Consider the following 17,199-nt stretch of genomic DNA (forward strand, 5'->3'; position numbering starts at 1 on the left):
CATAAATCAGAAATGGTGTCAACAGCCAGAAAAACAACATTTTTCCCATGTTTGGGGAATAGAATGTTCTATAAATCAGGCTATAAATGATATATGATCAAATCCCTTTGTGAAAACCTTCATAATATAGATACAAATAAAACGACAAAGTTTATTGTGTGTAAGTGCTACTGAAGTGGAGATTTCAAGCTCAGTGTAAAAACTCATTTTGGGAAAAAGGCCTTTTAAGAGATGTGTTGTAAATTCTATAAATAAACATTTTAACTAACATATTGCGCCATGAAACTTCACCAGTTAATTATTTACATTAATTACAATTATTTTTGTACTACAAATTTAAATGTGAAAAGGGGGCATTATCTAATCAAATATGCAATTTGTGTGTAAATATCCAAGAAGAAATCTGTACTTAAGTTAATTTTAAATGTGTATTTTGGACATTTTCTTTCCACTAGCGCAACACAATGTTTTGGAAGCAAAATAGCCAAAAATGTCAAAATTGACTAGTGTATGGAAAAACAGTTTTCACCTGTCTCCCTTTATAAAATCATAAAGATTAATAAAAAATGTGTCAAAGTGTCGAAAAATATGTTGCGATATCTCAGTGGAGGTTCTTAGGTGAAGTGAGGGCTCAGGAGAGATTTAAGGCACAAACTATGAGCTTTTTAGGGTACATTTATTATTAATACTAATACTAATAATAATAATAATAATAATTGGATTTATACAGCGCCTTTCAAGAACTCAAGGTTGTTACATATCCTTCCCATCCATCGCCTTTCCCTCACTTCATGTCTTGTCTCTATTTTCAGTTTTTGAATGTAGGCATAAAAATGTCTAATAAATACCTTGTTTTAGTGCCAAGTGTCAAATTTCAGATATTGTACTGACACTAATATAAAGAGAAAACACCGTTACAGCCAGCCCAGTTTTGTTTTCAGGACCAAAAATAAAATCACAAAAGGGAAAAATTTTATATTTTTGGTATGTAATTTTACATTTGCACTTATTATTTCAGAATACCATCTTCTGGCTGCCTTGAAGCAAATCTACATTTGTCCGTGAAACCGTGGTCGAACCCTCGGTGCTGCTGACATGATGCAGTCACGGCGCCTACGTGTCTACTGTAAGTGAACGCTGCCTTCCGGCTACAGAGCGTGAGTACAAGATGCTTAAAGCACAGCGTCATGTAGCAGAGAGCAACACCAACAGTTGGATGAACAGCAAACCAGCAGAGGGAGCAACATGACATGAAAATGAAAGGATGGAGAGAGACAGACAGAGGAGAGCAGAGAGACAGAAAGTCATCAGGACAAAGACAGACAGAAAGTGATGGTACCTCGCAGGCGCCAGCTAATGCAGCATCTACGGCAAACGAGCGGCCCTGAGAGGCGGGTTTGCTGCTTTCACGGAGGCCGCTGCCGCCGTACAGCTTATAGACATCCGACAGCTTCAAGTACTCCTGAGCAGCAGCCAGCAGCCAACGGCGGTCAGACAGGATGAGAAGCAATGAGGACAACGCTGTGCCGTACTTATTATGTACAGTATATGAACACACACTCAAGCGCAGAGCCCGGGGAGGTCAGGGTGTCGAGGGAAAGAAAGGCAGGCCTGTCAGTGCTGGTGTTACAGCTGAGCGGCAGACAGACAGGATCACACAGAGAAACAGAAAGCACATCTCCAACATCACGCCTGGCTGACACACACGACGTCACACGCAGGTGCTTTTTCGGGCCGTTACAACAAGCAGCGATGCAGCGGATCCAAGAGGAGGTGCTGATATTGTTGGATCGTCCACTACATCCCTGAGCTCACAGAAACAAACACAACTCCAACTGAAAGCTGCTGTTTGAACACAGCCGACCCACAGGTGCAGTTAAAGTGTGACCACGATGCTAACGCTGCGTCCAATCAAAGTCGGAGTCGAGATATTCTGACCTCCTACAGGAAAAACTACAATCCAACGCCACTTTAAAGTCGGAGTTATGAACTCAGGGCAAATCCACGTACCCCAATTTCAGCATCCATGGAGGCACATTGTAAATGCAACTAAAAGGCAGCATTAAGTATATTTGAACGTATTTAATCAAAATAATACATCAGCTATGACACAGGAAAACCTGTTCTGTAAATTGATGTCAAAATGTATCGGCAAGTAAAAAAACTGCCGTAAAATAAAATGTGTAACGGTGTATGCTGCCACATCATATGTGCAAAGAGCCGCTGACAGTGCAGATGTCTGTGGACTGGCCACAGAAACACAAGTGCGTCACCGTCTGACATGTTTGTCTTTATGTTTGGAGTTGAGCATCTTGGAAGTTGGTAAAACAGCAAAATTTTGACCTCCGACTTTGAGCAGAACGCAGCGTAACAGTTCAACGGGTGAGCTTCGGGGTGAGTTGCACACACAGCAGAGGGGGAAGCGTTTTGGGCTTCATGCAGCGATTGTTAGTCTGGTTACCTCCGTAGGGCTGCTGGGGTACAACTGACAGAGAGGGGAGGGATGTAAGTAGGAAGGAGAGGCTCGACAGAGGGAATGCTGGGAGGAGTGGACATCCTCCAACAACAGGTCGGCCTCGCTGATGTGGAGCGCGTCCTGTTTTAACGATTCAAGAAGGGCTTTTTAATGTCTGCAGGAAACTCACTGGACAAAGCAGAGCTAAAGGGAACGTGTGAAACAGGTGTTCTGTCAATTGCCCTCCCTGTTAGAGCCCGTTCACACCTGGTATTAACCCTTTGAAACCTGGATCAACATCAGTTTTCTTGTTCTGTGTTTGGATGCATTTCAGCTTTTTGACCCTCTGAAACCTGAGAAAATGGATATGATTTATTTCAAAAACGTGGGGAAAAAGCAAAGTCTGACAAATTCCAAGAAATTTGTGATATGTGACAAGAAAATTACACTTGGTATTAAAAAGAGGGGGGTGTTATAAGAAAACTATCTATAAAATAGGGACAAGTGTTCTGCAAACTATAAATATAATATTTCTATAGTTCATATTTTGGTAAAATGATTGATAAAATATACACATATTTTTCCATCACTTTTTAGGTCATTTTCTTGTTTGTTTTTACCTTCATTTATTTGATTTTTTGCTTATTTTCAGATAATTTTCTTTTTTTAAAAAAATAATTTCTTGCTAATTTTCAGGCCATGTCTTGATAAGTCGCTTGTTTCCTTCTAGAAATCAAACTAATTTGCTCAGGTTTCAAAGGGTTAACATGGGTTTTGGGTGCTCGGTTCACACCTGGCATTAAGAGTGCGTCTCCACATGTGTTTGAGCAAGCAGCAACCTCCGCGGCTGAAAGATCAAGCCAACGCCAAAAGCTGCAGTTCCTCTAATGGCCACTTGAGGCCGACTTAAAAACAGAGTGACTCCCCGTAGACTCCCACGTTAAAATACTTTAGAACAGAAACGAACAGTGTTGGTCTCTATAGCTAATTTCGTCATGCCTCTTTTGATCGCAGGATGCCACGATGTGGTGTATAATCACACACAGGAGATAATGATTGTGTATAATGTTGGTTGGTTCTGTGTAAAGGTGCAGGGGCGGTATGAAGGGGGGACTTCTCTGCAGCACTAAAGCGCGATCTTTGAGTAAGAGCAGCTATTGAGAACCAATTGTGTGCAATTACACCTGCTCAGGACGCATGTTAATACCAGGTGCAAACAGGGCCTTTAATTATCAGCTGGTTAATTCTCTTCACACACTACTCATCAACACCTCGACATTATACACACAACGCTGTAAGTTAGTCTGATCACACCAGGCGTGCTGAACAGTCAAATCCAAAAGAGTCAAAAGATTATCACAGAGTTTGCAAAAATCGCTGCAAGTCACAGCGGTAAATGTGGTGAGGAGTCAGCTGTGAGTCATCAGATCGCCCTTTTGTTTTCAGGCCGGCAGCACTGAGTGTGTGTGTGTGTGTGTTTTCAGTCGTTCTCTTACCTCCCTCATTGCAGAGGAGGATTTGGGGAAGCTCTTCCCACCCGTCAGGCTGTGGTATCTCTTCTCCAGCGCCGACAGCCTCTCCTTCTCCTGGAACATAAAAACAGAAGCGTTGTGAGCTGTTTGTGGAGTAACGCTTTAAATGGTTTATAATGTTCTGTGTTGTATATAAAACTGGGATCGTTGTCCATATCACAGCAGGCTGTATATGAAATGTGGGAGTCGTTTATGTGGAATGTGAATGTACATGTAGGAATACATAAGTGTGTACTTCTTTTTACTCCTTTTCAAACATGTGATATTTAAGTTTAAGTTGCTTGAGTATTTGATGTACAGGTTTGGTATAGGCCTTCTTTTTTGTCTTTTTGGTTTTGTTAGTTGTACTTGGCCATAAAACTGTGTTTTGCTTTGTTTTGCTCTGTTACGTTTAAACTAAAGATTCATTCATTCATTCAAATCGAGGCCCAAAGATTATTATTGTAAACGTCTCATTTTAGATACAGACAAAATACAGGCTCTGCAATTATTTGCATTTCTCCTACAAAAATCCTACTTTGGGTGAAACATTAATCAATACACTCACATACTATAGTTCTATTCCGGTTCCCACATCTCAGTTTGAACCGTTCAGAGCATTTTTACCCTAAATAAACTGGTTCTGAACCCAAAAAGTTGGTTCTCAGCTGGAACGAAAGAATAGCAGGTTTTTCTTGAACTGAAATGCAAACAGTGACGACACCAGCGATTGTGTCATATTCTGCAGGTTGGAAAGAGCGGATGGAAAAGGAATTGTGGATTCAAACATCTGGATGATGGTGAAGAGTTATGTGATGCAATAACAGCTCTTGTATCTCCTGCCGCATCATGAGGGAGCCAGATCCTCCCAACAAGAGCATAACCATAACATCATGTGACCTAGAAAAGCCAAAAAAGTGTTTCCATTGCAGTTTTGCAAAATATGGCTTTTTCAAATTGCCTGAAATACCACCTCATGGAAGCATAAAAGCTTTTTAGTGATAAATGGGAGTTTTTTTCAAAATTGACGTGTTTCCATGGGGCGTAGTTTACATTCACAATTTTAATTTGTGCAATTTGGGGGTTAATGGAAACCCGCCTGCTGTAATCTGCCATCTTGCTGCTACTGTTTACTTCTGTTGTGTATTGATCGACGTCCTCCTTTGATGGCACATCACTGATTACAGCGGTTCTGCTCAAAGCTGGTGGAGACGCGGGCTCGTTCGCTTGATAGCACCAAGATTCAAAGAATCCTGAAGAGAGCCGGTTCAAAATCCAGAGCTAATTTGGTGGATAAGCGGTGACAGTGTGAGTCTGAACTGGTCACTTGGTACCTTCTGGAGCATTTGCAGTGTGAGAGTCCTGTCTTTGGCCAGCCGCTCGCACTCCTGAGACGCCTGCAGACCGAGCTGGTTGGCCTGGTTCTCCAGAGCAGACACCTTCTCCTAAGGGGGGCAGAGAAAGTCTTCAATGCAGCTGTGATGTAACAACAGCATGGAGAGTATTTAAGGGGAGAAAATTTATTTTTCTCTATTTTTTTTCTCCTTACGTTATTCTGTTCAATCTTTCCCTTTTGCCCACTGCACTTGCTGTAATTCATCCCAACGTCCTACCTGCCTCACCAACAGATGCATGCACGTGTTCTCACACACACATGCACACACAAACACACACCCATCCAACACCCTCAATAAACATTATATATGCCATTAACACTGTTTGTCTGTTGTGTCAATTGGGTCTTTTTCCCCACATAATATTGTCTTTGAAATGTCCTTCACTTGTTTTGTACCTGCATCATCTAATTATAAATAAAAACATTTAAAAATACAGAAAGAAAGTATTTTATAACTTTTTAAATGCCGGAGTGGAAGGATAAGAATGTGCAAAATGAGTCTGTGTTGGTATTTTCTTGGTGTAAACAACAAAAAGTGGGCCTGTAGGCCTGTTCGGCTGCTGTCTCTGCCTGCTGTCACTAACACATAATGAAACTTATTCACCTGAGCAGAGTGCTTTAGAAAATGTGTTGAACATAAATAAACAAAAATAAAAACAGAAAACTGTCTCCTTTAGGTATAAACATTGTCAAACTAATTCAATGTCTGCAGAAATCTTTGCCACTGGCTGCATCAGCTCCCGTACTGTCCAGAGCACGATGAGGATATTCTGTTTGCTCACCTTCCTCTTGGCCACGCTGCTGTGGTACTCGGCTCTCTCCTGGAGCAGCTGCTGGCTGATGGTTTCTCTCTCCTCCTCCAGGCTGCTCTCTCTCTCCAGCTGCTGAAACTCCAAGTCCTCAAACTTTTTGGTTCCCGTTTCCAACACCTCGCCGTCCTGATGGAGCCCCACAGACAAACATCAGCGCTTACATCATAAACAGAGAAACACGCTGTATATATACACATTGCTGATTTTAAAGCCATTCACTACTCTCCGACTAGTGCAGCTGCTGACAGCAAAGGAAAAACACTTTGACTTTTACATCTGAAAACAGCTGAAAACTTTTTCCCAGCATCGCTGAAGCTTTTTTGGGGGGAATTAAAAGCACACCGTGCTCAGTCAAGCAGACAATACTGAAGAACATGCTTCTACTGCAGCACAGCAGCTGGTGTGTGTACATAAACCGAGATAAACAAGAGGCAAAGGACAGTCATTTATACTGAAATATATATATATATTACAAAAAAATGTGTGCTCATTTTCACTCTACATGTAAACTGCTGAAGTATACACACCTAGTGCATTAAAACTCAACTTGCTCTGCCTGGGGGCCACGTTTGCAAAATGAATGAAGACTAGGGGCCACTTGACCCTTTGAAACCTGGGCAAATTATTTATTTTTTATTTTTTTTAAACATGGGATGAAGGCATTGAGCAACTTAAGATGAAATTACCCCAGAATAAGCAAGAAATTAGTAAAAGGTAGGAGAAAATTAACAAACAAAAACAAAGACACAAAAAGTAAGACAAGGTGTGAAAAAGTGCTTAAAAATTAGAATAATTCTGTAAAATAATTTTACATAATAGTTAGGATTATAAATATAGTTCTCTAGATATCTATCCTATCTTTTTGTTTTTTTAAAAAAAAGATCTAAATCTAATGATTTCTTGCAATTTGCAGGACATTTCTTTCCAAGTTGCCTTTTCTATCCATGCATCAAAACAATTTGCTTAGGATTCAAAGGTCTGAATAAAAAACAAAACATCAACAATATTTTATCAGTGTATAATAAATAAATTGCCTTTTGAGGTACGCTGTCCTCACTCATCTTTGCTGAGAGGAAAGTCCTTACACAGCAGGCCTGTGCGGGTCAGGTGTATGCAGGGACGTCTATTTGAATGCTTTCTAACCTACATTATAGACTAGTAAAACTATAGAACATTTCCAACATGGAAAAAAATCTTAGTTACAAAATATATATAAATATAAGACACTGCTGTCTTGAATGTAAATATGTAACTACAGTGTGATTCCAAAGGTTTATCTCAGGTGTCAGCCCTTGTTGTTGCAGACCAGTTTAACTTCTGTCAGCAGCAGAAAGACGAGTATTTGAGTCTATGAGCTCTTGAGAATCTTTGGAGCGCTTGCAAAGGACCCGACAGCCTGCAATGTCAATTCGCCGACATGCAGACTGAGATGAATGTGACTCATTTTTTCAAGTGGTCAAAACCAGAACAAAGAACTCAAAGTGTCAAACATCTACTGTGGGCGTCTCAAAACCTTGGGAGCAACTTCTGTTTCATGTCGAGAGGTGAAGTGTGCTTGTGCAGCCTGAAATCCCTGCAATAAACACTGATTCAAGCTTTACTTTCTCACTCAATGTGAGCACAACAAATTAAATAAAGACGATAGCTCGACATGCAGCGTCATGGTCTGATTCTGCACGCAGAGCATCGCTGTCAACAAATAAACGCAGCCTGGAATAACTATTCTCACTCGTAAAAAACGATTTTTCCAAACAACAGCATTCATTTAGAGGAGAGAAGTCACAGCATGAGAGCGAGGGGAGACAGAATGGATCTAGTCAGGGCCTATGTTAATTGATTAGTCAGCAGTTATACAAATTATGCGAGCCACAACAAATCACAGAAGAGATGCAGATCAGAGTCACACATGCAAGTGCAGCGTCACTGTGTCGCACATTTTACCAAAATGTATCACCAGCAGCTGCACGGACCAGGAGCCGGGTGTGTGTGTGTGGGTGTGTGTGTGTGTTTGTGTGTGTGTGAGTGTGAGTGTGTGTGTGTGTGAGAGTGTGTGAGTGTGAGCATTGACCTGAGGGTTTCTATAGCATGTAGGTGTGGTGAGGAGGAGGCTAAATTCCTGCATCTTGTGGCAACAGCACGTCTGTGTGGGAGCTTCTTATAAACACACTGAGTGTGTGTGTGTGTGTGTGTGTGTGTGTGTGTGTGTGTGTGTGTGTGTGTGTGTGTGTGTGTGTGTGTGTGTGTGTGTGTGTGTGTGTGTCTAAAACCATATGCAGTGGGCCCCTGCTGAAGGGTCAAAGGTGCCTGTAGCACTATGTGTGATGGCATGTGCTGAGGCACATATGCTGCTCTGCTAAGACTTAGGAGCAGTGCGAGTGAGGAAAAAGGGGTTTAGAGTCGTCAGGCTGGCAAACTTTGTGCCGGATAGAAAACTTGTTACACCCTCATTCTGTGTCCTTCAAGGTTGATTATTTAACCCCCCACCCAAAAATAAATAAACGAACATTATACCTTAAAAACAGATCTCTGCCTTTGGATAAACTTTACAGAATGCAAGTATCATCTGCAGGACAGCAGATTATGTTTTTAGCCCTTTTTTTCCCTTTAAGCCAAATAAACTTTGTTCAATTTAATCATTTACAGTCCATCGTTCAGTCCATCAGCAGTTTACAATGCAGGATCTTTACTAATGCAAACACTTTGGACTTGGTGCTACTTGATAAAACAATGCTGTACTTTTATTGTAAGACCAAATACAAATGGGTGCTTTATGCCAAATATTGCTTCTGTGCGTCGGGCAAATGTACTTAAATTGCAGCTTAGAAGTTAACGCTGCTGTGTGGAGGCTGGAGGGACGAGCTGATGCTACACTCACTAGGAGTATTTTGGGTGGTGATGTGACTGTGTGCGTGCGTGTGCGTGCAGTGATGGATTGGTTTTGTAGTTTCAAAGGGGCGGGGTTCTGCAGACTGAAGTCTGTAGGTGGGGCGGGGGGGTTCTAGGTGCTTCTGTTGGACTGGCGACCCACCCTTTTGAGCTGTTCCTGCAACTGTTCCCGCAGGGACTCGGGACAGTTATGAAGCTGGTTCTCCAACTCAGCGTAGCCCTCCTGGAGGCTCTGCAGGGCCCGGCGCTCGGCCTCAACATTAGCCCTCTCCTAGAAAGACACGACACACACCCACACACAGGATGGATGGACGAGGAGAGAGAGAGAGAGAGAGAGAGAGAGAGAGAGAGAGAGAGAGAAACACACTGCTCAAAATCCACGCCATGCAAATAAAAAGCTGTGAGGTGTTAGCAACAGACACGTTGGGACAGATCTTTAAGGCTCAGCAGGGCGCAGGAAGTAGGTGCAGAACTGCTGGGATGTTACGATTGGTGGTCGGGGATTTACAGAGGGAACATGGTCTTAAAATAGCCACAAAACATCACTCAAACTCTAATTTTTCTAATACAATCCAATTAGTTTAATTTGAAGCAATAAAAACATTAGAAAGTCTTCCAGGATTTGCTAAATTCACTGACAAATATTGGCTGTAAATATCCTGAAAGAATCCGTAAATCTTCCTACAAATAAAACGTCAATGAGCTGAGGAAAATTGGCCCATAATTTACTTGACATTTATTGGTCCCACAGCATTTCTAAGCTCTTTATTTATAATCCCGAGCAAAGTCTGTCAGGAGTGACGCCGTCTCAGTTGCTCTCCACCAAAGAGACATCACGTCTCTTTGGTGCTGCTCCAGTTTAAACCAAAGGCATACTTTCTTCACTCTGACGTGTCAAACTGTAAAGGCTGACACCTTTCAGGACTGCCAGCACTGACAGGAGTTTTTATTTGAAATAAACGGCAGGGCTCTGTCCTGTGTCTTTGGAGAAAAGGGTAGTCTCAAGCTAAAAACACACTGCCGCCACAGTGTCATATGACATGCGTCAAGTGCCGCCCGTAGCACCAACAAGAAGTGTCGCTGTGCAACAAATCAACAAAGAGCCCACACAGTTATTACCACTTTACTGAAGAGGAGGATCTGAGTGCTTCTTCAGCCTCTGCATTACCTTTAAAACATGCAGGGTTCATGCATTTGTGGCAGCCCACCACGTTTAAAACATCTGCCAACCCAAAATGAGTTTCTAGTTTTGGAGCTGGACGGTTCATTAGCGGCACGGTCGTAGTTTTTATACCATTTGGTTATTCATGGCACACTCTTGGAGTGCAGACCGTACTCTGGGCACAGATGGAGCAGCAGAACATCGGGCACGGTGTACGTAAAACGTAACCGTTCATTCTGGTGGGTCTAAAAGTTTGCATTCACTTGCAGCAGCTGCTTCTCTCATTCGTTGGTCTGATCTGATCAGCTGTAAATGAAAGTCAATTATCCCCCCTGCAAGTCACAAGCTGCTGAGATTTCCCAATTTCCCACCACTCTAGAGGGCCATACACGTGGTCGTAACTCAAAAATACGATAAGTATGATATTACCGAGCAGAACGTGAAGGCAGCATTATTCTTTAATATAACAATCATGAATAACACCTTCACATTTTGTTGGGAGCCTCTCAGGAACACTTGGAAAATACAGACAAAAACATTTGACTTTGGTACTTTTACAAGAGCTGATATTAAAACAAATTTAAAGAACCAAAAGTCAAGATGCTAAATGAGCTTTCTGTCTCGCTTACAGTTTAGATGTGGTGGATGCAGGTAGGGTGAAGAACATGCTTGTAGTTTTCCCTTGTCCACTACCATCACACCTTATCTAAAGTCTCTTTCAGGACCCGTGCACTACAGAACCAAAGACTACAGAGCCCAAACAGCCACAGGAGGACGGGTTTCCTGGCCCACAGGGTCTGTCATGCAGACAGTGAGGAAACAGGTGAGCACAGTGGACGAGAGATCATTGTGAGTGCTGAAGAAGCAGAGGAAGGATTAGAGGTTAATGGATGTCAGTTAGTCAGCGGAGTCCAGCTGAGGAGAACAGCGATAAGATTCGACCTGAAAGCCACTGAGGAGGAAACATGCAGAGGAGGGAACCCAAGGAGACCAATCCAGTCCTTCATTCAGCCCTTTATATGGCTGTTATTGTCTGTATCAAACATTCTTGACTTAAAGATTTAAACGTGTCGAACAGACAGTGATACCGACTCATGTGAGGACACCAACAGTGACGGACCAGCAGGGGATGTAAGAAACCAGAGAAGAAAAAGAACAGGCAGTGAGTGTAGTGTGTGTGTTTTCTCTCTTTCCTAAAAATCAACATAACCTCAGCAGATATTTGAATCCACTTGTGTGTATCGGTGGATTCAAATAAAGCGTTTAAATCACCCACGGCTCTCTGTACCTTGTCTTTCTCCCTCTGGATGGCGCTCTCCAGCTCGTCCAGCTTCTGCTGCAGCTGAGTGATGATGTCCGTTTCGGCCTCTATCTGGTCGAGCTCCGCCTGCCTCTCGCCCTGCAGCAAAGCGCGCTCCATCTCTGCCTGAACGAGCGGACCAAAGAGTCACCGGTGAGCTGCGAGCCTAATATCAGCCTCCAGGCCCCCACAAATAGGGACGGAGCAAGAAAAAAAAAACTAACAGCAGCAGTGATAAACACACCCAAACTTTTTAGCGAGTCCCATCAGGTAAAAATAGTGATCAGTGTTGAAATATGCGTTGAAATCAGCAGAATAAAAGGTAATTGGCTAAATAAACGAGATTGTATAAGGTTTCGTTGTGATGTGTTCTAAGCCGGCTCAATAAAGAGACTTTTAGGCAAAGGTTAATAAAACGTCATCGTGATGTGTTCAAATGTAACATCAAGAAAATTTCGTTTTTGGGAAGAAACTTCAACAATACAGTTTTTTGTGTAAGAAATCCCAGCAATATAAAAAACAGTCACTTGTTAAGCAATAAAAGCAAAACCAGTTGTGTTACAAACATTAAGTATCGATACAGACTCTGATCGTTAAGGAGTCTCGATAATGATATCATAACACCCTCAGTGCATTTTTTCATTTATTTTATGTTTCTGCTATTTCTTAAACGGCCTTTTAAGTGTACTTTATTGATCCTGTGTCTTTTGTGCTTATTTCTTGATACTGTCCGATTCTGTATTTGTTTTTGAAATTCATTTTGAGGTGAGATTCTCTTTTCTGTATCTCACCTGCACAATCTGCTCTTATTATGCTGTTGTTCTCCTGTTTTGTTTTTACTGCGCAAATAAATTTCAATTGAAATTAACGATTCCCTTCCCTAACTCACAGAGTAAAACCTCATCGTAAGGATGCTGTGACCATAATCTGCTTGTGCTGCGGAAACTTCTCTTCCATGTAAAAATGTAGTTTTTATTTTGGGTGTAAGCCTGAGAGTCACATCTGTGAGCTCCCACTCTCTGTACCTCTTGTTTGGACTCCTGGAGTTGTTGCTCCAGTTCTGTCAGGCGGCTTTTGAGCTCATCGATCCGAGCGAGGACGCGAACCCGCTCGTCTTCCAGGTAACCCAGCTCCTGACGACCTGCGCTGCCTGAGCTGGACGAGTCCTCGTGCTGCAGGGAGAGAGAACGCAGCAGGTCAGGCTTTCAGGAGATGAAGAGAAGCCAGAGGAAGAGGGGGGAGAAAAAAAAATCGCTCTATTGGATAAAGTTGACTTGACTTATACTTTCTGTACTGTTACGTGCTCATCTGTTCACGTACCCGTATCAGTGAACGTATTCTATGATTATTGTTATTACTTTAACAGTTTTATGTGCCTCGGGTGGAAAATTAATGTCTCCAAACCCAGTTACGGTGGATTTTCAAGCCTCCCACATGAAAAAATGATCAGTTCCAATCGACTTAAAATGGCTGGATAATGGCGCAGAAGAAGAAACAGACAAACAAACACAGAGAGGAGGCGACTGATAAATGAGGTTCATGCAGCAGCAACATTAAAAACTGAATGCTGTATGCCTCCCACAAACGGCCCAAAATGCAAATAAACGGGAAATTAAGGATCAGAAAGGAGCTGACTGTAGCTGATGTGTTCTCGTGCAGACTTTTTTCCACAAATACAAAAAATATTTACAATCATGCAACTTCATGCTTCATGTTTGCACAGACGTTACTGCATTATTGAACACCTTTTTTACCTCCCGCTCGTTAATTTCTGGTCATGCACTCAGTACGTTTACACGCACAGTTTATTTGAGCTACAGTTAACGCTCAATTAGGTCATTTAATTGGACTACTGTCCTTGTCCAAATATAAAAGCACCGGGGGAGAATCAATTTATTTATGGAAGTACGTCTGACTCCTCCACAGCAGAGACATGCTACTTTTAGCTAGCTGCTATAAACCTTTATCATTTATACAGTCTATGATACAGACCCAATCACCATCACAACTGTTTATTTACAGTAACGTCTGAGTAAAAAAACGCTGCATCACGTAAATATAATCAAACTGATCAAATTCTGCCTTCATTGATATTATAATATATTTCCACAGTTTTACCTTCCCACAGAGATTTGAAGCCGTTCTATCAAAAACCCCAGACTCCATTGAGAACGGTGATGATATTGACACAGATTTTTTTAGGCGGCTAAAGTATGTTTTGCTGCGGCCACGCCCACAGCAGGACACGCTTAGCTTCTGTGACGGTGTTGAGGGACTGTGCTTTATTTATCAGAGGAGGGGCGCGCCTGGACTGTGGCTTTTATTTAAAACAAATATAAAATACTACGTTTTCAAGTTTTATTTCCCTTACCTAAGCCAAAATTAAAAACACAAGTCCCTCCCTAGTGCTTACACTTTGCAGCACCCCTTCCCCCCTCATAATTAATGAACAGTCCCTATCTGTAAACAGTGATGGAGGCCGGTATGGCGACTAAGAGCACGCACAGAACACCTGGTCTGGTTAAAGTCCAGCTGAGGTGTTTACATTATCTGGGTGTTTTTGTCTGATTTTGAGAAATTCAGTTTAGTCCGATTTCAGTCACACTAACATGTTTAGATGTATTTTAAAAGTCCAGTTTTTGTCGGACTAACACAATAATTCGACTTTTTCTAACATCATATAAACGTACTGACTGAGGCTGTGTGAGTTCAACATACATAACAAGCTGATGATAACAGCACATTCGCATCTGTGTGAAACTAAATTCTCGATAATAACAGCGACTTTGTGCACCCTGACACTCTGGAAAAAGAACAGTTCAAGTACTCTGAAGCTCTGAGGGTTTGTCATAAGTTGCCTGTTGCCATCAGCAAAGAGTTTCAGAGCAAAGTGCAGTTTAAAATCCTGGCAGCAAAGTTATTAACAGAGGATCCATCAGGCGGTGACTCGGCTCATGATTCATCTGTCTGCCTGTCTGAGTAACTGCACAGTCTAGTAGAAAGTCTTCTTTTATTATTTTTATTATCTTGTATTGCTTTTATTCTCACATTAAAAAAATAAAATGTTATTAATTTAGTACTTGCCTTTCCAGATCTACCTGTTTTATTTGATTTATTCTTCTTTTGTATACGCAGTTTGTTCTTGCCTTTTTGTTTGACTTTTCAAGACATTTATTTTATCATTCATTGAGTTCCTGCCTTTGCTTTATCTGTTTGTAAACATACCTTTTTAAAAGTGTTATATAAATAAAGTTATTATTATTATTAACATTATTATTACAGTGGAGCTGAAAAGTGGAGCTTTTCACAAAGCTAAAACTATTGATTTGGTGTTCCTGGATTTGATGTTCATAAAGTTTACAACCTAAAGCGGATGAATCTGTGAGCTCATGTTGTATTTGAACAGGACCGCGTTGAAACTGTTGAAACTGGGGCCAACCCTGAAAGCCGGAGACTCGAATCATCAGTCGGAGACCCTCAGTCGACTGAGACTGCTTCAAGTCGAGCAGTCATGTTTTATTTCCATGCAGTGTACTTCTGGGGATGTTTTGGTCACCAGATTTTGCTGCTGAGTGAGGGCTCTTGATTTTCACGCAACTCTTTGCAGCTGCAGACATGCAGGCAGTGGAGATTTATTATTATTATTATTATTTTGACTAATTTTCAGGTTATTTTCTCGTAGTTTCTTGGTAATTTTGGGGTCATTTCTTGTGTTGTTCACTGCCTTCCTCCCATGTTTGTGAAAGGAATCAAGCCATTCACTCAGGTTTCAAAGGGTTTAAAGAAACACTGGTTTAGCAAAGCCAAGCACATTATTTGCACATGCTGGTCCTGCAGCGGCATGCAGAGAGCGTCTTTTTTTTGGGAAAGAAGCGTTCCCTCTGACCTGTCTGTCTCCATTGTGCAGTGCGGATGCTGAGCTGAGAGCAGGAGATGTCCTCACCTCCTGATGAGTGCTCTCTGTACTACTACACTCCTCCTTCAGGTTCTCCTCGTCGCTCTCTCTCTGTCTCTGCAGCAGGCGAAGCGTGGCCGAGGACGCTGTCCCTCCGAGGACGTTCTCCATGGACGGTCTCCGCCCCATGCCATCTGCGAGTCCTCCGGGGAAACCTGTCCTTCCTGAGCCCAGAGGGTCCAGGCCGGTGCTCTCTCCTTTGTTGTACTCAGCGCAGAGGTTCAGGATGGTCTCTAGTCTTTGTCTCTCCTGTAGAAAAATACAAAAATATTGGATTTTATCACAAATAAGCAACACATCAGCTATCATCGGCCTGTGTTTGAAAGTGATATATATGTTGGGGGACTAAAGGCTGAAAAGATGTGATACTGAACTGCAACCATTTGATCTGTTTCATGTCTGAACCTGTTATTGTTCACAAACCTCAATAATAACAAAGTAAAAAAAAAGAAGGTAACCTCCAGTCATGGTACACAATATGTTCTACCTCATTTCCTGTGTGTGTGTGTGTGTGTGCGTGTGCATGCGTGCGTGCGTGTGTGTGGTGTTATGGGGCCAAACCAGCGTCTGATGACAATCTGAAGATAGCAAATCGTAAACAGAGGATCAGAAAACGGGCCTGACGCTGACAGAACATTGTTTTATATTTTGGGTGCCTTCGTCTGTCTAATCTGATGCTCTGCGCTAAAATGAGAACGCTGTTGTTTGAAGAAACAGAGCTCTCGATTTTTACATAAATGATCGAACGGGAGTGATGCTCACGATGACAAACTTGACTTAATCAGATGCAAAGAGTTCTCACCTGGCAGGAGAAATTCATGAACAAACATAATTAACAAAAGAAAGTGTCAGCATAGAAGGAACTTTTACTTTGTAAAACATCAGTGAGCTTTTTTTTTTTTAATTAATTCATTCATTCATTCATCTTTTCTATTAAATTTTTACTTGACTTTATAATAAAAAAGTTGCTGGGAACATGGCATGTATACAATGCTGAAGGTTTCACTTTTGATTAAACATTTAGGCATTTACACAAGGGGGCAACCGATACTGGTTTTTCAGGGCCGATACAGATTATTAGTAGTTAATGAGACCAATAACCGATATATGGAACCAACATGCATTCACAATAACAATGAAAATCTCTCTGTCAATATTAAGAATTTGGAATATAACAAACTCCAGCTCAAAATTTTGGTTGATAAGCAGCAACATAATACCAGTACAAAACCCAGTCTAACCCGCAGGAACACTCTCCACCCGGTCTCAGGCTCAGTAAGAGCACACATGGAGTTTGTCATGACTTGTTTGAGCTCTGAAACGACACAGGAGCTCATACTGGCCTCTCCCCCGGGTGCTGCATGGGAGTCAGACTCTGTGACCGGTTGTCCAGCTGTCACTATGAGGGGTCAGCCCACCTATGGGGGCCCTGGCGGTCCAGGCCGACAGGGTGGCCTCTGAACTCTAAATGTCAGCTGCTGTCTGCCGCTGTACCCCTCTGCTGCAGACACAGCGTCTCTGAAGTCTGCAGAGAAACACCAGCTACGCAGCACTGTGAGCTTAAAGGGGAACTACGGCCCGTTTCAAAACGCTCACGTCATCACTACGACTAAGAAAGCCTGAAAATATTAGTAAACACGAAAACCTCAAGTGCTAAAACTCAAATTTGTAAAATGTCATAGGGTATAAAGTCTGTGACTGCTCCATAGCAGGGAGTGTAAC

The 17,199-nt window shown here is 42.0% G+C and overlaps 1 protein-coding gene across 18 annotated transcripts in view; it reads right to left on the reverse strand.

Moving 5' to 3' along the window:
* phldb1b (pleckstrin homology-like domain, family B, member 1b) overlaps positions 1–17,199 on the reverse strand; it is a 140,248-nt gene that overhangs the window by 24,411 nt on the left and 98,638 nt on the right. For 8 of the 18 annotated variants that reach the window (XM_088078519.1, XM_088078520.1, XM_088078515.1 and 5 more), the window contains 8 exons: positions 15,409–15,726; positions 12,548–12,694; positions 11,511–11,648; positions 9,203–9,331; positions 6,145–6,300; positions 5,301–5,411; positions 3,952–4,041; positions 2,462–2,596 (listed from right to left, as the gene is read on the reverse strand). In XM_088078519.1, the coding sequence (XP_087934645.1) occupies positions 2,462–2,596; positions 3,952–4,041; positions 5,301–5,411; positions 6,145–6,300; positions 9,203–9,331; positions 11,511–11,648; positions 12,548–12,694; positions 15,409–15,726 (1,224 nt within the window). Of the gene's footprint in view, positions 1–1,339; positions 1,463–2,461; positions 2,597–3,951; positions 4,042–5,300; positions 5,412–6,144; positions 6,301–9,202; positions 9,332–11,510; positions 11,649–12,547; positions 12,695–15,408; positions 15,727–17,199 lie in introns of all 18 variants that reach the window. The other 10 variants (XM_088078522.1, XM_088078523.1, XM_088078526.1 and 7 more) reach the window with 6 other exon arrangements.

Source organism: Plectropomus leopardus, chromosome 6, assembly GCF_026936395.1.
Source record: "Plectropomus leopardus strain MGB_pleo_1.0 chromosome 6, ASM2693639v1, whole genome shotgun sequence".
Lineage (NCBI taxonomy): Eukaryota > Metazoa > Chordata > Actinopteri > Perciformes > Serranidae > Plectropomus > Plectropomus leopardus.